The sequence below is a fragment of the Muntiacus reevesi genome, chromosome 20, assembly GCF_963930625.1.
Source record: "Muntiacus reevesi chromosome 20, mMunRee1.1, whole genome shotgun sequence".
Taxonomy (NCBI): domain Eukaryota; kingdom Metazoa; phylum Chordata; class Mammalia; order Artiodactyla; family Cervidae; genus Muntiacus; species Muntiacus reevesi.
This window is the reverse complement of record NC_089268.1, coordinates 10,248,392-10,271,143: the sequence shown is the minus strand read 5'-3', so window position 1 is coordinate 10,271,143 and position 22,752 is coordinate 10,248,392. Positions and strand designations below refer to the sequence as shown.

General features: G+C 56.9%; 1 protein-coding gene across 2 annotated transcripts in view; it reads left to right on the top strand.

The window, feature by feature from the left end:
• Positions 1-22,752, top strand: part of GRM4 (glutamate metabotropic receptor 4) — a 103,096-nt gene that overhangs the window by 65,482 nt on the left and 14,862 nt on the right. For both annotated transcript variants that reach the window (XM_065912569.1, XM_065912568.1), the window contains exons 3-7: positions 2,315-2,450; positions 5,388-5,542; positions 7,722-7,862; positions 21,099-21,299; positions 21,505-21,641. In XM_065912569.1, coding sequence (XP_065768641.1) covers positions 2,315-2,450; positions 5,388-5,542; positions 7,722-7,862; positions 21,099-21,299; positions 21,505-21,641 — 770 coding nt within the window. The remainder of the gene's footprint in view (positions 1-2,314; positions 2,451-5,387; positions 5,543-7,721; positions 7,863-21,098; positions 21,300-21,504; positions 21,642-22,752) is intronic.

Genomic DNA, 22,752 nt, shown 5'->3' with positions numbered 1-22,752 from the left:
GAACCATATGGAGGATTTAGCTGGAAGCTGAGTGTCTGTCTGGCCGCTGTTAGGGCAGGGACAGCGCTGGGGGCAGGAGACTGGCTCCCCCCGTTTCTCTTTGTGATCTGGGATTGGGGGGGTCCCGTCCTGCCCCCAGACCCCCCTCCCTCCCCCAAGAGCCCCTGATAACCTTCCTCTTCCTCTGTGCTTGGCACCTCTGTGGGCATCCTAGGAGGACTTGAGGTTCTTGTTCTGGCTGCGAGTGGCAGAAAGTAAAGGAGGTGGGTGCTGGTCAGGGTGGGGGACAGAGGCTGTGGCTGCCTCACCTGCTACACAGAACCAGGGGGTCCATTTCCTGGCGATGTGAGAGCAGGCCTGTGTCGGGTGGCTCTGGGCCTTGCGGGCGCCTGGCACAGAGCAGCCCCTTTCTAGAGTGAGTGCCTTGTTTCCTCAGAATGTCCCCTCCCCGCCCCCGGCGGCTCGGGCCTCCTGCCACGAAAACTCAGCCACTCAGCGCAGGGTCAGCACCTTTGGGCAGCCTTCCCTGGTTGTCACCTATGCCCCTGAGTAGAGCGCCCTCCCTGTGCGGGGCTGGGTGCTGGCCCCTCTTCCTCGGGGTAAAATAGGTGGGCGGTGTCTCCCCGCACTGGGAACCCTTGCGGCCCACCTTCCACACAGAGGTGCGTGGAGTCTGCTCAGAGGGCTCAGGTGACCCCGGCCTGGACTGTGAGATGTACGGAGGTTCGGGGGTGCCCCAGGGTGGCAGCCAGGTGCCCGACCAAGGTGGGTAAGTTTGACTGTGAGCCAATAGGATCCCATGTGAGATGGAGCTGGGCTGGGATCCTTGAGTAGGATCCGGAGAAAGGCATTGGTCTCAGATAAAGGATCCGCCTTCATCAAGAATACTCCTTAAAACTTTTCAACCAACAGAGCCCTGACTCTGCCACCAGAGGGGCTGGAGGTCTTATTTCCTGGGGGGCCCAACTCTGTATCCCAGTGGGGCAAGGGACTGTGTGGCTTTGGGCAAATCACTTCTCTTTTCGGAGCCTCAGTTTCCTCATCTGTCAAACGCGGTTGACACTAGAAATGGGTCCACAAGTGCTTTTGTAGAAGGAGATGCGGGGAGACTGAGATAACACGAATGATGCCGGCCCCCCGCCAGCACTGGAGAGACACCGCTGAGGCCGGGGACTGGCCGGGTGAGGTGGAGGGTGCTCCCAGCTTTCTGTGAGCCATGCGGCCTGGCTGTGAATCCCAGGCTGTGTTGACTGCATCGTGGTGGTGCCTGCAGGCTTGGGGGCTTCTTGTAGAGGAATGAGCTTGAGAAGTAGGCAGGCCTTGGGTCCCCTCACCCAGGATCCAGCCAGGTAGGCAGTGGCCAGAGAGAAAGGAATGACAGGAGGGTCCCTAAAGACCTTCCGATCCCAATCAGAGCTCCTCCAGCCCCTCCGCCAAAGCAGTCCCTTAAGCATGGCCTTCCTGGGCTCTTCTAAACTCCCTGCTGGGAATCTGACCATACATAAGATGGAGGGGGGTTGGGTGTCATCACACCCTGTTGGGTCAGGGAGGAAGCTGGAGAGCCTACATACTGAGTGGCCTGTGAGTGCCCAGAAGGGAACTTAGGAACATCTGCGTATGGGCAGTAGCTGGGTTTACAGCATCACCACCTGGGATGTGCAGGTACAAGTCAGCAACCTGCACGCTGCCCTTATGAAGGGGCCTGATGGTGAACATGGGGCCCGGGGCCAAGAACCCTGGTAGGTGTGTGTGGATGTGGGTACCGGAGTCTTTGTAATAGCCCAAGGGGGGCAATTTGTTCTCACTCTCAGATTTGCACCTCCAAAAAATCTTATGAAGTAGTTACATCAAAAAGAACCAATGTTTACTTAGCACTTACTGTGAGGCAGATGTTACTATATATGCATGAACTCCCTTAGCTTTATAACAACCCTATGAAATAGGTGGCATTATTATCATTATAGATGATATATTTGAGACAACAGAGAAGTTCAGTAACTAACCTGAGATCACACAGCAGTAAGCAGCAGAACTGAGATTTGAACCCAGGCAATCTAGCTTTAAGCCCGATACTATATTGCTTCTTGCTAGCAACCTATTTGATAAAGAGAGGCACAGAGAACTTGAGTGATGTGTCCAGGGTCGCCCAGCTTGGTGAAGCCAAAATTTGCACTGTGGCTGTTCTGACTGCACAGGCCCCTGCTGGATCGGGACCTGGGAGCGAGGCAGGCCAGGGCACCGTGAGTAGCCCCCAGGAGTGTGGGCCGCAGGGGGAGACCCTGGCCGCCCCAGCTGACTGGTGCCCTTCCTGCAGGGGGTGTGTGCATCGCCCAGTCCGTCAAGATACCTCGGGAGCCCAAGCCTGGGGAGTTCGACAAGATCATCCGGCGGCTCCTGGAGACGTCAAACGCCAGGGCGGTCATCATCTTTGCCAATGAGGATGACATCAGGTGAGGACAGGCGGCAGTGGGGTGGGGCTGGGGCGCCAGGGACCCCTGCTAGAGACCTTCCTGGGCAAGCCTGACCCACCCTGAGGTCCAGAGAGGTGGGGTGAGCCAATGAGGGGGTGGTGGGGAGACCCCTCTGTCTGGGGCACAGGCTATGGCTCACGGGCTCCCCTTCCTTTCCCCCTCCCCGTTTCCTACATCCATTCTACCAACTCAGGATGGTTAGCAGGTCCTTTTACAGAGGGGCTAAGGTCATGGGCTTGGGGTCAGAGCCCCTAGGTGGGAATCCTGCTCTCCCTCCAACTAGCTGTGTGACCTCAGGCAAGTTTCTCAACCTCTCTGGGCTTCTTTTCTGCTTAAAAAAAAAAAAAATGGAGCTAATGAAGCCTGCCTGATAGTGTTTCTGGAGCACTGAATGCAGGAATGTGCACGAAGGAAGGAGCAGAGGCTGGCAGGAGGTAGGGGTGGCCGTCTCTCAGCCCCCCGTCCTCCCTTTGGTGAGCTCAGGGAAGTGGGAAGGGGCCTGGGCTGTGGTTCTAGTCCTGATCTGGGCACACACTCACCTGGGCAGTATCATCCCCTCCCTGGACCTCGGTCTCCGCATTTGCAGAGTGGGGGCAGGTGGACTCCAGGTGCCAGAACCCTGCGGTACAGAAACCCTGGAGCAGTCCGCCTCCCTGCACACCTGCCCCTGGGTCCTGAGTCACAGGTCAGAGTCTCAGGTGTCCTCAAAAGCTGACGCCTGAGCACCCTTCCTAAGGCACTTCCCTTCTTCCTGCTCTCTCTCCCTACCACATCTTTAAGACTGGATGTCATGGCCAAGAAGAGCCGGCCTCCTTGATTCCCTAGACTGAGGGGGAGACACAGCCCCCCCTGAGAATCTGGTCGGGGAGGCACATCCCATGTTTGCAGAGGAGATGTGGTCTCCCCAGACCGCCTCCTTCAGACAGCTGGCCCACCTGCCCACCTGCCCAGCCCAGCTTGCCCAGTCTACCCTGCCTCCATGCAGCCCCCTCCCCATTGCTAACCAGCATCCACTCTGGGTCCGCTCTGGGTCCGCTCTTCTTTCTAACACTCTTTCCCATTTGGAAAGACCTCATCCTGGACTCCTGAGTTGCAGCAAAACAGATTTTCTCCCAGGAGGTATTGCTGGGTGCTAGCAGGGATGGAGGGGAATGTTCTGGAAGGTCATTAAGGCCTCCATAGCCATAAGTGCCAGCTCTAATGGGTGTTTCTCAGGCAGCAAAAGCTCAGGGTGCGGGAGCCCTCAGGGTCCACCTGGCACCTCTGAGCTTCTCCCGGTCCCCACAAAGCTTTCAGGGTCCCTAAGCGCTGGCCCTGGGTGTCCCTGTCTCTGCAGGTCAGCTGGCACCTGGAGCAGGGGGAGGTCCTTCTGAGCTCTTCGCCTCCCTTCAGTCAGTTCCTACCCCCTGCCCCTACTCCCATGTCAAAGCCCAGCACCACTCGGGGCCCCCCACCCTATCCAGGGACACACCCCACTCGCGGCCTCCTGAGCGGCCCTGACGGACCCACACGTGGGGAGGGGAGATGAGGGCGCCGGGTCAAGGGTCCCAGAGAAGGGTCACCTGGGGGAGACGGGGGAGGGCCTTAGACTGACTCCCTGAGCAGCTGGGTGGTATGTGTGGGGGCGGGGGGGGTCGCCTTTCTGGAAATCCACATGCATTTTCAGAAGCAAACAGAGGTAAAAATAAACCCAGGTGACTTTGCAGAGCTGGAGCCTTGGGAGCTCTGGTCATCTCTGGCTGGCCGGATGCAGGTGGTAATAATAGGGCTGCGGCGTGGGTTCTGAGAGCAGCCTCGCCTACAATTAGGGGGCCCTGTGGGGGCTGCAGCAGCCTTGGGGGCCTAGGAGAGTCAAGAGATGGTGAGGAGGGCAGGTGTGGGCCCTGGGGTGAGGAAACACGTTTCTCCCTGGCAGCCCGAGGCTTCCTGCCCCAGCTGGCCTCCTCCTGCACAGGTCTGGCAGTCGCCCCAAGCCCCGCCGTCTGTCCTGGCCTCGTCCGAGGGACGAGCTGGCCAGTTTCCAGCATCCTGGCCTCTCACTTGCTGTATGATCTTGGGCAAGTTGCTTGCCTCCTCTCTGCTCCCGTCTGTCCCCATGGGATGAGATACATGGGGGGGAATTCTGCCTAGTCCTTCCTGTTTTTCTCCTTCTAGGAGATGTCTCTGAGGGGCCACTTAGTTCAAGCATCCATTAGCACTGACTGAGCGCCGTTGTGGGCTGGACCCTGCGCGGGGCTCCAGGGCCCCTGACTTGACTATGACCACTGTCACTGTGGCCTGGGTGGCGGTGGGGAGCCCCTGGCTGCCTGCACCCTTTCATCCGTCCGCGAGGGCAGTGGGGGCGGTTCTTTGGAGCACCTGGACTTTTGGCACAGAAGGAGGTGGGGTGCAGAGGGGGACAGGTGTTGGGGTGTGTGTGTGTGTGTGTGACAGTGGATAGAAATGTGACAAAGGGCCAAGGGGTGTGGGTCTGGGAGCCTCAGAGAACAGAGCTTGGGCAGATGTGTTTCTGGGGACCCAGGTCAGACATGGGGCAGGTCCAACCGGAGGGAAACAGGCATGGTCTTGGGAGGGACAGAGGTAGCCCCAGGGGTAAGAGTGGGTCTGGGAGACCACACTGGGCCCGTAGGCAGCTGTGGGCCCAGGGCACAGGCAGTTATGGGGTGCAGTGTGGGTGAAAGGCAGCCGTGGACCTGTAGGCAGGTGTGGGTCAAGGCAGCAGGGAACCGGGGGCCTGGGAGTCCAGCCTTGGGTGCTGGGGTGGGTGTGGGCCCCAGACTCCTGTGGGTCAGGACGGGGGACCCAGGCACAGGCTTCGAGGGGGACAGGAATGAGCCCGGGGGAAGGGCAGGTGTGGCCAGGACGGGGAGCCCGTGGGCAGACACGGCTGGGCTGGGCTGGTGCGTGTCCCCACAGGCGTGTGCTGGAGGCAGCACGGAAGGCCAACCAGACCGGCCACTTCTTCTGGATGGGCTCGGACAGCTGGGGCTCCAAGATCGCCCCTGTGCTGCACTTGGAGGAGGTGGCCGAGGGCGCCGTCACTATCCTCCCCAAGAGGATGTCCGTGCGAGGTAGGCCTGGCAGCCACAACGGCGTGCCCACCACCTGCCACCCGCCCCCGGCTCCATGTGCCCCGCTATCAGCATCACCCTGATGGGTCCTTCTTATCGACCCCCCCCCACCACCCTGCTCCAGCTCCTTGTCTTCCCGCATCCTGTCTCTCTTCTTCCTTGGCTCCCAGCTTCTTTGTGCTCGGGTTCTGGGCTGGGAGGCCTTCCTGGCCACACTCGTCCCAATGGGGTTAGAAGCCATGCTCAGGGTCCTTCTTTGTCCCGTCTCAGATATTCATGGGTGTTGGGGGCGGTGGCAAGTACAGGAGGCTCATTTATCAAGACTTCTCCTTCACCCCCATATTCTCTCATCCCTTCTCCTACCGGGGACAGATGAAGTGAGACCCCTGCCCCACTGGGAGCGTGTCCTCTGCTAGAAGGGCCTGGGAGCTGCCAGCAGGTTACCAGAAAAGGGTGCCAGGCTGGGGACAGGGGCCTCCCTGCAGAGTCCAGGTGGGCCCTGGGTGGGCTGGGGGTGGCGGGGGGGCCTGCCCTGCCTGGCATCCGTTTCTTCTGGGACAGAACTCAGTCACCCTGGGCAGGAACAGATTGCTCTGGCCGGAGCCTCGCTGTGAGTGAGGCGCAAAGTTCCTATTAAAGGCCCAGTTTGGTAGGGACCTCACTGTCCTCCCCATGGTGGTGGCAGGCTCCCAGGGGCTTCTCCCCTGCTCTCGCTGAGGTCAACAGACATCAGCATTGATGGAGCTGGGAAGCCTGCAGACATCTACCTCCACCAAACTTTCCAAGAGACTGAGGTCTGAGTAGGGGAGGGACGTGGGTCACATGGCCATGTCCTCTATTCACCCTGAGGCAGAAGGAACACAGGTGCCAGAAGTTTCCACACTGCCCCTCTCAGCTTCAAGCCATAATAAACACAAAATAACAAACACTACGGCTCTTGGTACCCACAAATGCCACGTCCCATACAGACATCTCATTTAATCTTTCCAGCAACCTCACATTTAGAAAGTGAATACATTAAGGCTCAAAGAGGTTAAGTGACATTTGGTGGCAGTAAGTCACACATACTTGCTATTAAGTAGCAGAACTAGGATCTGAACCCAGGACTTGCCAGAAATATCCCTTTTCTCTCTGGGGCACCAGAGAAACCACGAAAGCAGTGGTTCTCAGCAGGGGGTGATTTTGATCCCCAGGGACATCTGGCAATGTTTGGAGACATTTTTAGTTGTCATGAGCAAGGAGTGGTGCTTCTAGTGGGTGGCGGCCAGGGATGCTGTTCAACATTCTGCAGTGCCCAGGACAGCCTCCCCTGGCCATCGCCCACCCCCCCACCAGCAAAGAGTGAATAGTGTCAAGGTTGAGAAACTCATTCAACCAGTACCTTACCAGTGCCAGCAGCTCCCCGACAGCTCCAACAGACAGTCATTGAGCCTCCACTGGGCCCTGCCACCGGCAGGAACTCTTTGCTGGGTGAACTTTTAGGCTTTCCAGTCTGTTCCCAGCAGCTCGGTCAACTGTGAATGTGACGCGGAATGGTCATGGTGCAGAAGGCAGGGGGAGGAGAGAAGGCCTTATTCACCCACCAGCCTGCCACCCTGGGTCCGGGTTTTCTGGGCTTGGAGCAGAGTTGATAAGTCCTCTGGAGCATTGGAGAAGGAGGCTGCCTCAGTCAGCGATGGGGAAGTTCTGGACTGGAAGGAGGACCATTCAGGCCCCTGTCTTGCTATGTGACCTGGGCCAGTTCCCATACTCTCTGGTTCCATCTCCTCTTCAGAACCAGAGAGCTCACGTGCTCCCAGGACTGGGTGCCAACCCTCCACCCCCACCAGCGTCTCTGCTCTCATCTCAGGATCTCCAGGTGGTTCCTTCTCCAAGAAGCCCCATATTAGCATTTCCGTAGTTAAGAACCAGCGCAAACACCCTCATCCTGTACTTCTTCCATAAAGACAGCCGTTGTTTGATCACACAGGCTCCCCCTGGAACTTAACCCAGCTCTTTTCACCAGAAAGGAAATGAAACGTCTCACGTTTCCCCCTGGGTCCTGGATCAGAGGGTACCCTCTTCCTCTCCACCTCGTCCGCCCGCGCCTCGTCTAAGCGTCTAAGCAGCAAGAAGAGCGAAGGGCTGGGGGCGGGTGGAAAGAGGGGCGCCGGGTCCTGACATCCTGGTTCCCTGCCAGGCTTCGACCGCTACTTCTCCAGCCGCACTCTGGACAACAACCGGCGCAACATATGGTTTGCGGAGTTCTGGGAGGACAACTTCCACTGCAAGCTCAGCCGCCACGCGCTCAAGAAGGGCAGTCACGTCAAGAAGTGCACCAGTGAGCACGCGTTGGGGGCGGGGACAGGGGCGGGGCTGGGAGGTGCGAGGTTAGGAGGCGGGGTCAGGGGCGGGGCTGGGATGGGCCAGGAGAGGCGGGTCCAGGAGGAGGGGGCCAGGGCGGGGCTGTGAGGGGCGGGGTCATCAGGGGCGGGGCCTGAATGGGCAGGGCCGGGGCAGGAGAGGCGGGACCAAAAGGGGCGGGGTCTGGGGCGGGGGCGAGAGGACGGGGCCTGAATGGATGGGGCTGGGAGGGCAGGAGAGGCGGGACTATGAGGGGCTGAATCTGTGGGTGGGGCCGAGGGGCAGGAGAGGCGGGACTATGAGGGGCGGAGTCTGTGGGCGGGGCCGGAGCGGGGCCAGGGCTGATGCCAGGTCCGGTGGGTGGACTCTCTCAAGCTACCAGCCGTTGGTGACGCTGCTTATAGGGGAAGGGGTTCCTGGATCTGGGCAGAGCCGCCCTCTGGCTGACCACCTTGGGCTTCATCTGGACGTCCCCCTGGCGAGCCCACAGAACTGACTGACCCCAGCTGCCCCGTGCACCCTGCCACTCACTGGTCTGAGTGTCTCTAACACCTTGAGGGGCCCGCAGTCACTCTACAGACATCAGTTTGACTCCCAGCGCCTGGCCTTTTTCTAAGCACCGTGGATATAGCAGGGAATGAAAGCCAAAAAACTCTTGGCGTTTTTATTCTAATGGGGAGACAGACAATAAACAAGATAAAAAAAAAGTAAACTATAGACTATGCCAGAAGGAAAATGTGCAGTAGAAACAAAATAGATAAGAGTCTCGCTTCCCTGCAAGGTAACGTTTCAGCAGAGTCCTGAAAAGGACAGGGAGTGAGCCATGGGAGGATGGGACAACGGGTCTGTTTTATAGATTGGAAACAGAGGCTCAGAGAAGGTAAGTAAAGGAACCTGAGTTCCACAGGTGGAAGGCAGTAGAGCAAGATGTGGGCCCAGAACTGAGCTCTCAATCCTTGGCCCGCTGCTGTGGCTGCCTTGGCGTGTCCACATTAGATATGGTTGGATGTGGGTCCTTGTGAGTTCTTGGTCTGGATAACTGCAGCAGGACCTGGTGTCAGGGACCATGGGAGAGCTCTGGGTACCCCTCAACCTGAGCCAGCTGTGCCCTCTCGGGGCCTTGACTTTCTCATCTGAAAGATGGGATAGATGATGAGCCAGCCCAGAGGGTGTCTGGGGATGCAGGTGAGAAGACTGATGGGAGACACTTCGTAAGATGGTGGCTCTCGTGAATTAATTAGCTTCCAACTAATAAAAATTAATGAAAAAAAAAAAGATGGTGGCTCTTAAGCCTGGCTGTGCGTCAGCATCACCTGGAGCTTTAAAAACTCTCCCAGGTCAGAATGGCTGTCATCGAAGATCTACAGACAGTAAATGCTGGAGAGGGTGTGGAGAAAAGCGAACCCTCTTGCACTGTTGGTGGGAATGTAAATTGATACAGCCACTATGGAGAACAGTATGGAGATTCCTTAAAAAAACAAACAAACTAGGAAAAAAACTACAATATGACCCAGCAATCCCCCTATTGGGCATATACCCTGAGAAAACCACAATTCAAAAAGACGCATGTACCCCAGTGTTCATTGCAGCACTATTTACAATAGTCAGGACATAGAAGCAACCTAGATGTCCGTCAACAGATGAATGGATAAAGAAGTTATGATACATATATACAGTGGAATATTACTCAGCCATAAAAAACCAAATTTGAGTCAGTTCTAGTGATGAGCCTAGAGCATGTTATACAGAGTAAGTCAGAAAAACAAATATCATACATTAACATATGTATGGAATATAGAAGAATGGTACTGATGAACATTTTTGCAGGGCAGGAATAGAGATGCAGACATAGAGAACAGACTTGTGGACACAGTGGGGGAAGGCGAGGGTGGGGCAAATTGAGAGAGTAACTTTGAAACATATATGTTATCGTATGTAAAATAGATAACTAGTGGCGAGTTGCCTTATAACACAGGGAGCGCAACCCAGTGCTCTGTGACAACCTAGAGGGGTGGGGTGGGGTGGGAGGGACATTCAAGAGGCAGGGGATATATGTATACTTATGGCTGGATCACATTGTATGGCGGAAACCAACACAACGTTGTAAAGCAATTATCCTCCAATTAAAGAAAAACAAACCTCTACCAGGGCCTCACCCCCAGACCCACTAAGCAGAACTTTGGGAGTGGGTTGTTTTTCAAGCTCTCCCAGTGTGTATTCAGGATTGGGAATATCGGGCAAGAGCAGCTTTGTTCACATCGAGTCACTTGGGGTTCTTTTCAAACGCTGATGCTTGGCTCCTAGCCCCAGACATTCTGATGGAATTGGTCCTGTGTGCCACCTGGGCACTGGGATTTTTTAAAAGGTGCCCCAGGTGGTTTACTGTGCAGCCAAGTATGGGAACCACTGGCTTGGAAGGAGAGGTGGGTGACAGGAGGGGGAATGGCATGCGCCCCGGGTGAGGGGAAGGCTTGAGCAAAGCAGGAGAGCCTGGGGTGAACTCGGGGTGGCCAGGGAGGACCGAAGGACAGCATGTTCCAGCTGACCTGGATCCTTCCTGCTGCCTCAGAAGCCCCAGCAGAGGCTGGTGAGGGTCCTTGTGTGGCCCCAGGCCAGGCACAGTGAACTCATCCATGTCTGGGTGACGTGAGGGGTGGGGGAGCTGTGGGAACGTTTGCGGAAGCTGAGACCACCCTGGATGGGGGGAGGCAGCCCTGGCTTCCTGGGGCCCCGTCCAGGTTTGAGCTGAGCTGGTCCCTTGGAAGAACATCTTAGGCCAGGAGGGCCGGGGTGACACCCGTGGACTGTGGGCTTGGGACTCGGCACCTGTCAGTGCGTCAGGGACTGGGTCTGACTCTGCTTCCTTCTGGCTCTGTGACCTGGGACAAGTTATTTAACCTGTCTGAGTCCCAGAGAGGGCAGGGAAGCCACCACCCATCTCAACAGGTTGTTGGGAGGATAGGTGATGTGTTTGAAGGGTATGAAGAAGCTGGCTGAAAAATGATGCATATGGTAAGTGCTCATAAAATGGTGATTGTTGGGGACTTCCCTGGCAGTCCAGTGGTTAGGACTCTGGGTTACCAATGCAGGGGGCAAGGATTTGATCCGTGGTGTGGGAACTAAGACCCTCTATGCCTCAGGTGGAGTCAAAAATAAATAAATAAAATAGCCTACTTCCAAACTTTCTTTTTAAAAAAATTGGTGGTAGTTGTTGATAGAGAGGAAAGGGGAGAGATGGGATTTAGATGCAATTGGGTAATTTAACAGCTCAAGTCTGTCGTAAGGATTCTGTTAACTGTAGGATCCCCGATGACAGAGGACAACATCATAATTGTTGCACCCATTTTACAGAAGAGGACACTGAGGTAACTGGTGAACCTTACAGTGCTAGAGAATTGGCAGAACTGGATTGGTACCCAGGCGGTTTGGCTCTCCTGCCTGCCTCTCCCGCCGCCTTCCCTTCCATGGTCTGAGCACCCCCTCTCGCTGGCCCTCTGCCATCCCTGTGTTCTCCACCTGACTCTCTCTCTCTCCTAAGCCTAGCTTCCCACTGACCTCTCCCAGGATGCTGGCTGTCCACACTGGTGGCGTTGGGTGGGTCCACTTGTCCCTGTGATGCTAACGGTTTTGATAGTCAGCCCCTATCTCAGTCCCACGGGCCCTGCTGCCCTGCCCACGATCCCACTGGGCGCTCCTGTGTTCCCCTGCCCTGTGCTCTGCCAAGTCCACGCCTTCCCACCCTAGGACGAGAACGTGCCTGGTGACCTTCCGAGAGGGCGGGAAGGACCATCTCATGCTGGGGTCTTACACTTGGGAAGATCTTATTCATCCTTCAGGATCTGAAGGTGTTAAATTGAATTCCCCTCCAAACTAGGGTTTGACGGTTAGTTGTTTCTTTGGGAGGGGATCCCAGGAAACTTTGGTTTCGGAGGTAAGGCGGCCATCAAGGGTGTGATACCAAGCTGGTCACCCCCGCGAACAGCTGGAGCTTTACTCCGCTGGGGTCTCTGGGGACGGAGGAAGCACGCCTACCAGTCATCTCACTGGAGGTGTGAGGGAGCCAGGGTGTGTGTGCACCAACTCTCGTCAATCGTTTTTTTAAAAATTGACCAATTTTAAATTATTTTTTGGCTGCACCACGTGACTTGTGGGTCTTTACTTCCCCAACCAGGGATTGAACCTCGGCCCTGGCAGTGAAAGTGCTAAGTCCTAACCACTGGACCTGCCAGGGCATTCCCTCCTGTCAATCATTAACAAAAGATTGATTATTTAATACTTTTTTGGCTGCACTGTGTGGCTTGTGGGATCTTAGTACTCCAACCAGGGATTGAACCTGGGCCCCAGCAACGACAGTGTTGAGTCCTAACCTGGCAGGGGAGCCCCTCCTGTCTGTCATTGCTGGCTCTCCCTGGAGGATGTTAATTCTTCAGTGCCTTGTCCAAATGGCAAAGAGGGCTTCTGTGGCCAGAGAGCCTCAGAAGAGCAGCAGATACTGGCAATTGGAGATTGGGCTGTATGTGTGTTAGACGCTTAGTCGTATCTGACTCTTTGCAAACCCATGGACTGTAGCCCGCCGGGCTCCTCTAGTCCATGGGATTCTCCAGGCAAGAATACTGGAGGGGGTTGCTATTTCTTTCTCCAGGAGATTGGGTTGGTGTGTCTCAAAATGGCAAGGGGTCGTGGGCACCCATTCTGTCTCAAATACACAGCTCTGAGAGTCCCCCTTAGCTGGTGTGAATCCTGGTGCTGCCACTTTCCTAGCTGTGTGACCTCGGGCAGGTCACCTCTTGAGGCCTCAGTTTCCTCATCTGTAAAATGGGAATCGTACTACCCACTCCCATCCCTTGATCCCCATCCCGAGCAGAGCTGCCTCGGTCATGGTTTCCTGGGTGAGGCGGGGGAAGTGGTCTGCAGAAAGCACAGGAAGGCGGCCTGTGGCCGGCCCCACACCTGAGCGAGACAGGGGTCTCTGCAGCTGTCAGGCCTGTGGGAGGGCAGCACCTGCCTCCCTCCTCTTCTCCTGGCCCCTCCCTGGGAGCCTGCAGAACAGGGCTTGGGGATTAAACCTGTAAACAAGGCAGATGTGGCATCTGTCTTCTTGACAGCTCTGCCAGCCAGGTGATGGCTGAGCGGAGGAAGGTCTGGTTTATGAGGAGATAGGAGAATTTACTGCCTGCTGCTCCCAGGGGCTGGGAGCTGTGAGAGGGAGGGTGGCCACGTGGCCGCTGGGGATGTGTGGGGAGATGCCCATCACCCAGCCTGTGTTAGCAGCAGTAACAATAGTAACAGCTGATATTTATATAGCGTGTATTACATGTCAATTTCTGTTCTGATATTTTGCATTTAGTCTTCGTGGCAGCCCATTTTACAGATGAAGAAAGTGAAAAGTGAAAGTGTAGTCGCTCAGTCATGTCTGCCTCTGTGACCCCATGGACTATAGCCCGCCAGGGTCTTCTGTCCATGGAATTCTCTAGGCAAGAATACTGGAGTGGGTTGCCATTCCCTTCTCCAGGGGATCTTTCCAGGCCAGCTCTCGAACCTGGGCCCCCCACATTGCAGATAGATTCTTTACCATTTGAGCCACATGGAAGCAAAGGAAAACTGAGGTGCAGAGAGGCTAGAGACTTTCCCAAGATCATTCAGGAGTAGAGAGCAGAGCTGGGATTTGAACCCTGGCCATCTGGTTCCAGGGATGTCCTGCCTCAGGCCAGCTGATGTCCCATCCGCAGGGCCCTCCTGGCTGTTCCAGCCTGGCTTTGACAGTTCTTTTCACCTCTACACTCCTAAGGAAACTGGGGAGAGGAATTTGGGATTACCTTTGTGCCAGGCTGTGCCACACATTCGGGGAGCTCACATTTGCTCAAGCCATCAGCCATGTCGTGGCCAGAGGGGTCCTGAGCCCTTCCTCAGTGCTGTTGCTTACTCATTCAACTGGCATTTACTCAGGCTGGCTGCGTCCCCAGCCCTGTGCTGGGCTCTGGGAGGGGAACAGGCCTGCCCCCTGGAGCTCCCCCTGCAGGTGGGAGACTGTGTGGCCTTGCGGACCACGTGGTACACGATGGTGTGGTCCCAGTAGTCAGAGCTGAGGGCCTTCGGAGAGCTTAATCCTGAGACAGGAGAAGACAGATCCAGGAGGCCCCCTCCTAGAGAGAAATTGAGAGTGCTGGGAGACCAGGGATGTGGCACTTTTAAATCAGGAGGTCCAAAGTCCTCACTGAGAAAGTGACTGGGAAGGAACTTGCCAGGCAGAAGGTACAGCATCTGCAAAGGCCCTGAGGTAGACTCAGACCTGGCAGATCGGGGGAGCACTGAGGAGGCCCACATGGCTAAAACAGAGAGCAACAGGTAGCAGCTGAGGTCCGAGGGGCAGGGTGGGGTGACAGGGTGTGTGTGGGGCCTGGTTGGCCTTTAGTCGGCATTTAGTCATTATTTACAAAGAATGAGACAAAGCCATGGCAGGGTTCGAAAAAGGATAAGACTTAGGTAACAATGGGCTCATTCTGGCTGCCCCCTGGAGCAGAGCCAGAGATGAGTTCGGGGCTGTAGGCTGGGGTGGGAGCTGATGGGAACCAGGAGCAGGTGGTGGCCATGGAGACGGTGAGGAGTCTGATTCTTTATCAGTTTTGCAGTGTGGCTGCAGAGTTTGCTAAAGGATTTGCAGTGAGAAAAAGATGACAGAAAATCAAGGAGGGCTCTGAGGTTCTTGGCTGTACTTTGAGATGCGGGGGGGAGCATGGACAGTCAGGCTGAGTCATGGGGAGATTCCTTGGAGAGGTGGGTGCAAAACCCAGGCTGAAGTTGGTCAGGAGGAAAACGGAGGAGAGACATTGATGACGAGTAAGTGAGTAAGGATCACTCTTCTGAGAAGTTTTGTTGTCAAAGAGAGAGAGAGAGATGCTAGCTGGTGAAAAAGTGGGGTCAGGCGAGGGTTTTGTTTGTTTAAATGGGAGAAATTAGAGCATATTTGTATGTTGCCAGCAAAGATCCAGCAGAGGGAAAGCTAGAAGCTGCTGGTGGGAGAAGGAGCATGGGTGGGTGATGGGGAAGAAGGGACATCCACGTGGGGGCTGGCTGTGACTGTGGCCCCCTCCCCAGAGAGCCCTTGGGCTGGGGGTGGGGTGGAGTCTCAGAAGCAGTGAGGGGCAGAGAAGGGCCTTCCCTGGGAGCTGGCCTGTCCAGGTGCCAAGTGGGGACTCTGCTCACATATCACTCTATTCTAATGGTCCCTGGAGCTACCCTCATTTCAGACAAGCCAACTAAAGCCCAGAGATACTATGTGACTCAGCCCATAAGAGGCTGTGTTGGGGTGGGGAGGGGGACAGTGTTTCAAGCTGCTCCCATCTGGCTGGATGTCCACATCCTGTTTCTCGAACTTGGGTCTGTGGACATCTGGGGATACATTCTTTGTTTTGTTTACTTTTTAAAGGTCATTTATTTGGTGGTGCTGGGTCTTAGTTGTGGTAGGTGGGGTCCTTTAGTTGCAGCACGTGGGATCCAGTTCCATGACCCAGGGTTGAACCTGGGCCCCGCCACTGGGAGTTCAGAGTCTTAACCACTGGACCACCAGGGAAGACCCTGAGGATACATTCTTTGTTCTGTTTGTTTGCTTTTTAAAAATAATTTATTTGGCAGTGCTGGGTCTTAGCTGTGGCATGTGGGGTCCTTTAGTTGCAGCGTGTGGGTCTAGTTCCCTGACCCGGGATTGAACCTCCCTCCAGTGGGAGCTCGGAGTCTTAACCACTGGACCACCAGGGAAGACCCTGGGGATCCATTCTTGAGGTCAGACTCTCAGGGACCCAGAGTTCCTTGATGGTTCCTGAACTTCGAATTTTCATTCAATGGCCATCCAGAAGTGGTCTTTACCGATTCTGAAGACAGCTTCTCTGCTCCTGTGATTGTTTGCAGTTGCAAGCCAGTGTCACCACCGGAATTTCAGCTTCTGATGTGTTTTCACCTTGGGATCTTCCTGGGACAACCACCTTCCCTCAGAAGGGGACTGGGCTGGCTCAAGGTCGGGGAGCCCTGGGCTGCACCAGCCATGAGAGCCCAAAAGGGAGCACCTGGGAGCTCCCCCTCCCCCTGCACCCCTCTGCCCCGAAGGTGGCAGTAACCATCGTGAGGCACTGGGGTAGCTCAGGGTTCCCCGGGATGAGAGCTGACAGAGCTGAGGCCAAGTTTGGGAGAACAGACCTGGGTGGAGGGGCCCAGGCCGGGTTGTTTAGAGGTCCCCTAACCCCTCATCTCGTGAGGGGGCAGGGAGAGTCAGCACATGCCAGGCTGCATGCAGAGGGGCAGCCAGGCTGGGTGGAGGCCTCGGGCAGTGGGGAGTTATTCCTTGGGGGTGTGTTAGGGAGGAGAGGAAAAGGGAAGCTTAGAGAACAGTACGAACATGGTATGACGTTGTGCGTCTTACTGATACATCTGTGCCTCCTTGAATCCTATCAGCTGCCCCACAAAGTAAGCATTATTACTGTAGATTTACATCTAGGGATGTAAGCGCTGCTTAACCCGGTCATAGGGCTGGTCCAGGGCAGAGGCACGCACCAGCTCTCCCTCGGAAGACCCTGGGACCCTCCTATCCTGCTCCCTGGAAGTTTGCCTGACGGATAAAAACTGGTGTGGATGTTGGCCTGTCTCTATGTAGATGCCAGTTTACAGATCTGTAGATACGTGCGTGTGTCCACACACCTATGTCAATTACCCATGTGGACTCAAGCCTGGGGGCGCAGACCCTGAGGTGTCCCCCTGGCGGCCCCCCAGCACCACTTTGCCAGTGGGATGAACGCCCCCGGAGCAGCCTTCGGCCTTCAGCTGGCAGGGGTGGGGCTGTGTGTTCCCTCAGATGGGCCGCCCTGAGGCCTAGGTCCTGCTGTTCACCGGAGCCGCCCGTGGGCGAGACTCATACCAGGCATTGCGCTTTCCCTTCACGCCCTCATCTCACTTTCTTACCAGACTCGTGCTTTCAGCATCACCTCCAGGTAAAATGCTTGTGCCCAGATCCTTGTCAGGACCTGTCTGTGGTGCTTCTCCGCCCGGCAGTGAATCTGAATAACCACACGCGTGTACAAGTGCTATTCTAATCGTGTAGCCGTGTATGTAGAACATGTGTTTATGTGGCCACTTGTGTTTCCGTATGTTTGGACGTGGATGTGTGTATAGAGATGTGCATAAATGCGGGCACATTTGTGTTGTGACTCTACATGTGCAGATGTGAAAATGTGTGAGTGTATGTGTGGTTGATTTTCCATACCTTTCTGTGAGGAAATGTGTGTGTGTGTACACGTGAGCCTAGAACTCAGGAGGAATGTGGCTGGGTGGGGTGAGTTTTGAGGAGGTGAGGGGGTAGACCGGGAGGAGCTATGGTTATTTCAACCTTGAAAACTCATTTCAATTACAATTTACAACCTGCAGACAAAGGCTGCAGTCTCCGTAGTAACCGCAGCTGCGGGGGTTTTGACGTGGGGAAAATCCTTTCGCTGATGGTTCCAGGGCTGGCTGTCACCCGTGGCCGAGCCAAACGCCTCTCTGGCTCACTGTGCCTCGGGACACAATTAGGACATCTTCAAACTGTTGCTGCTGTCATCGCTGCCATGTGTCTGGAGTTGATCTCCTCCAGGAGCTCTCAGAAATCTGTCTTGCTTCCTCCCAGAACTGCGATTCCCTCACCTTGGCCTGGGGGTCCCTCCCTCCCCGCCACAAGAGGGGGTTCTCTGACCCTGGCTTCCCTCCACGGCCCCCTGCCTCCTCTAGCCCTGCAGACAGCTACGTGCAGACACGTAGCTCCTGGTTAGGCCTGGCCAGACGCCCCAGAGAAGGGGAAGGAGGCAAATCGGGGTGGATGGAGAGAGAAAGATGGGACAGTTCAGGGTGGCAGAAACTCTTTGGGAGCCGGAGAGATCTAGGTTCAAATCCCGTCCACTCACAGGCCAGGCCTGTCCCCAGGTGTGTAGGAACACCTGCCGGTGGTCAGGATTCCAGCAAGCCTCGGTACTGCACTGGACTACCTGTGAACCTCCTCTGTGAGGGCGGCCGGTCCGGCCTGCCTCTCAGAGGCTCAGGGCACACGAACGAAGCATCAGCCATGCTGCAGGGTTATTTGCTGGAGTCAAGGGTGTACAGAGAGCCTCACTGGTTATGGGCGCAGCTTCCAACATTCAGGACAGTGTGTCTTGACCTTGTTGAACTTGTGTTTGTGACCCCTGCCCCCTCCCGCAAAGGGAGCACACTTAGGCTCTGTCATTGTTGCTTCTTGTGGGGCTTAGGGGAGGGGCCTTGTGTGTTTGAGATGGAGTGTGTGTAGGGGGCAGACTCAAGGCCTGCCACTCCCTTACAAATAAAGACCCTTTGCAGGGTGCCTCACTGCCCTGTTATCTCATTTGTCATTGGGGGCAGACTTGAGACAAAAGTCAACCATGTGAATGTATGTCGGGGAATCTCCAGAAATTGACAGCTGGCCCTGTGGCCACTCTGGAGATGGAGGATCCTGAGGGGCTGTGGTCCAGGGCTGCTAACAGCCCACAGGACCCCGGAGCCAGGCAGAGGTGGGCGCCCCTGGTGAGGGGCTCCTGTGAGGTCGTCTGCACTCCATGTGTGACCCCAGTGAGATCATGTGGTCCTGGACCTGTGTGGCCCAGGGATGCATGCTTCAGCTGCACCGCTAAGGGGGGCGTGTCCTTGGCCTGGGGAGAGCCCTGCCCCCTCTCTGCAGCGGCCGCAGCTGCCCCCTCCATCCCGGTTAATAATTCAGTCTCTCATCCATATGAAATGAGGACGTGATGGGAGCTCTGGGGGCGTGGAATGGCGGGATGCAGACAGAGGACAGGACCCGGGGGCCGGGGGTGAGGGAGGGGCCCGCGGCTGGGGCTTTCTGCACAACCCTGCGCCAGCCTCTTCTGTTACCCTCTTGGAGCAAGATTGTCCCTGGAGCTTCTTTCCTGACTACCAGAACCTGTGATCAGAAGCCTTGAACAAGAGGGCAGGCTACTGAGGCCGGAGAACCTGCCCTTCCCGTCCATTCACCTGTTGTGCCGTGGCCGAGAGACAGCTTTGCCTGTTGGCACAGCTCTGCCTTCCCTGTAGCTGCGAGTTGGTCGGGGCTTAGACCTCTCTGTGCCCTCGTGTTTAACGCGCTTCTGCAGCAGTTGGCAAGCACCAGGCCTCTCCATGACCTGTTGTGAATGTAGACATTTTTATCCTCACAGGGTTCCTGTCCCAACCCTATGAGCTAAGTACCATCAGCATCCCCGTCTTGCAATCTAGGAAACTGAAGCCTGTGAGGTGAGGTGGCAGGTCCAAGGTCAGAGCTAGATGATGTGTTAGAGCTGGGGTTCCTGCCCAGACAGTCTGGTGCGAGTGCAGTGCAGTGGGGAGCCAGGGGCTCAGCCTTGAAGACCACCCCGTCTCCAGCCCCAAGGCCACGCTGCAGAAGCTGTGGTATGTCTGGAGCCAGCAGTCCCCCCAGAGCCAACTGGGAATCTTCCCCTAAACTGTCCAGTCTGGGTACTGGAGGCCTGTGATCTGTGACCCCGAGGGTAGGGTACTGGAACCAGGTTCTGACCTCGGTCACAGTGTCTTGGTGGCCAACATAGGCATAGGAGATGTGCCACCAGCTCCATGGGAGCCCTGGGCAGCAGGGCACAGTGACCATGAATTAACTAAAAGTAGAGAAACGTAGGAGTGATCTGTGGATCCCTGAGGCCTCAACCTGGCTCCCACGTGACACCCATTGAAGTCCCGGGCCCATGGCCCCTTGGGGTGCCACTCACCCTGCTGGCCACTGGGGAATAATTTCTGTAAGGTTGGCCCTGGCCCTCTAGCAGGAAGGCATGGGTGTGTGTCTGTGTGTGTTTAAGGGTTAATTTCATCGTCCTGGCGGTAAGGGAGGAGGCTGCCAGGCAGGCTGTGTGCAGGGCTGTGGGCTTGCGGGGAGGGGGGGGGAAGCTGGGGTCCCTAGCACTCTGCCCATCCTCCCCCTTCCTCTCCTCTGCCGTCCCCCTGTCCTCAGCTCAGAGCTCCTGCACCTCCGCCACTTTCCTGCCCTCCCTGCTTCCATCCGGCTCTTACAGTCACTCAGGTGTACAGGCTGGGGGCCGGAGCACCTGGTCAGATCCAGCTCTGTGTGGTCCTGGAATGCCAGGGAGCTTTTCTGTGCCTCCGTGTTTTCATCTCTGTAGAAATGAATGGGGATCATTACCTCATAGCATTGCTGTGATTATCTGATGACTTACATACATAAAGAGCTTAGAACGGCACCTGCACAGAGTAGATACTCCATAAAAGTTAGCAGCCCGTATCCTCCATCATCATTGTGACCCAGGCCTGGGGCTCCTCCTCCTCCAGAACGTCTTGCTGGTCTGCTCTAGCCCCGCAGCCTCTGTAGCCCAGCTTAGAAACCCTCTCTTCTGAGCGTTTAAGCACTGTAATGTGGCTTGGTCAGCTCCTCTGTGCCATGGGTTTTCTGTAGCTCATCTCATATACAGCACTTCTGTGGGGCAAGATGGTGATCTTTTTACTGACAAGTCATCGAGACCTCAGGCAGCCGGAGAGTTTGTACGGGACCTAGAGCAAAGGGCTTGGGTGTGTCCAGAGCCCAGAGGGTGAGGATGGGAGGCCTGGCGCCCTAGGGAGTCACTGCCGTTTGCAGTGAGAAGGCGGTGCGGTGGGTTCCCCATTTTGCAAAGCTCATTCACCCTGGCTAAGGAGGGGGGATCACTGACAGGGGGAGGGTTGGAGGGCTCACTGACAGGGGGGAGGGGTGGCTGGTGATGATGGTGGCTTCTGACGTCTGGGGCATCTGGAAACCACTGAAGACATCGGGTGTCCTGAAGCCTGAGGGACCTGCGGCCAGCCCCTCACCCTCTCTGGGCCTCAGTTTCCCCCCCGTACCCCATGGTGGGGCAGCAGCCCCTGGCTGGTGGCTGCCCACGGCTGAGCTGCCATAGGGCATCACTGCCTTCATCCACAGACGCAGTTTCTGACCTGGCGACTTCCCGGCTCACACAGGGTCCAGCTGTACAGTCACGAGGGCAGTGGGCCTTTCAGGACCATCCCCCAGGCGCCCCCACGAGACCATCTCCTGGGGTGATGAAGCTCACCCTGGGCCTGGGGCCAGGAGACCCGGGTGTATCCCGGGGAGCCTGCTGGGTTCCCGCGGCGCATTTGTGAGCGCTCATGGGCCGCGTGGGCGCTCCCGCCCTGAACGGTTTTGTTGCAGACCGGGAGCGCATCGGGCAGGACTCAGCGTATGAGCAGGAGGGAAAGGTGCAGTTTGTAATCGACGCTGTGTACGCCATGGGCCACGCGCTGCACGCCATGCACCGAGATCTGTGTCCGGGCCGCGTGGGGCTCTGCCCGCGCATGGACCCCGTGGACGGCACCCAGCTGCTCAAGTACATCCGCAACGTCAACTTCTCAGGTGGGGCACCACCCAACCCCAGGGAAGGGGTCCCGGGGCTCCACGGGTGGGAGTGGGGGAACCTCTTCAGATGCTTCCAGGGAGTAAAACCCCCTGAGACGTTCCATGCAGAGGTGTTGCTGCCCGGGGCTCACGCTCCTCCCTGTCTCTGGGCAAAGGCTCAGCAAAGAAACGGAGTGTGTGACCCCCATGGGCGCCCCCCCAGGCATTGCGGGGAACCCTGTGACTTTCAATGAGAACGGAGATGCACCCGGGCGCTATGACATCTACCAGTACCAGCTGCGTAACGGCTCGGCCGAGTACAAGGTCATCGGCTCCTGGACGGACCACCTGCACCTCCGAGTAAGTCCCCGGAGGGAGGGCAGGGCGGGGTGGCGGGGGTGGGGAGAGGCCACCCGGCCCCGGGAGGGGAGCCCTGACGCCTGGGTTTGGTGCTGCCAAGTTGAGGCTTCCTTCCGTCAGAGAGCCCTGAGCCCCCAAACTCCGGGACAGAAGAGCGGGGCAGCTGGGCCCCCGCCCTCCCTGCCGCTGTCCTTCCCCATGGCCTGGGCCCTCCTGCCTGCTCCCCTCACAGGGCCAACCCTGCAGACAGATGTATTCATATGGGGCGCGGGGGCTCAGAGTCTTGGGGGTGGGAGTGGGGATGGGGAAAAGTGTGAGGGGGGAGGGCTGCATCTGGTCAGAGGATGACAGAGCTCGGTCACACAGTGGGGTCCTGCTGGTGGTAGCTGTTTGAGAACGACTCCATCAAACCACGCGGGAAGGCCATCCTTTTCCTCAGTGGCGTGAAGGGCTTCTCCTGGGTCCCCAAGCTATGCTGTTCGAGGCCATGGCTGTGCCAGGGACTCGGGATCCCCCTCCTGCCCTCTATGTCCCCTGCTATGAATAATGCCATGTTTGGGGATAAAAGGGACCTGTGGCTGGTGCCGCGAGGAGGTGCCTGTGGACTGACTGGTCCCCGCGCTGCGTGGAGGGTGAGCTGCGTGGGGTGGGCACAGTGTGATGTCCAGGTGGACCGGACAGGCTCGGGGGGCCCAGATTCTGGGAGAGTCACCCCTCGTCCCTGCTGTCCCCTCCTGTAAGCATCTCGTCCGGCTGCAAGCCCTGGAGCTCTTTAGGGCACTCTCTGCCCACGATCTCGTTTATCCCCGACAATCTTCCAAATCAGGAGTATCTCGGGAAACCCAGCCCTAGGGATGTTCCAAAGGCCACAGAGCATGGCGGGGCTAGAGCCCGTTCCCACAGTGATGCTCCTTGGGTCGTACTGTGGGCAGTGTGGGACCCCAGCCCAGATGGAGGCCTGTCTCATTCAGATCCGGCGTAGCGCGGAGGGGCAGGGCCTCTATTCATTGGCAGTGGCAGGCAGCTCATCCTTACAGAGCACCCGCTGTGACGGCTTCTGTTCTCAGCAAGTTACCTTACTGTGGAGATGCCAGCCCTGCGGGGCGGGCCC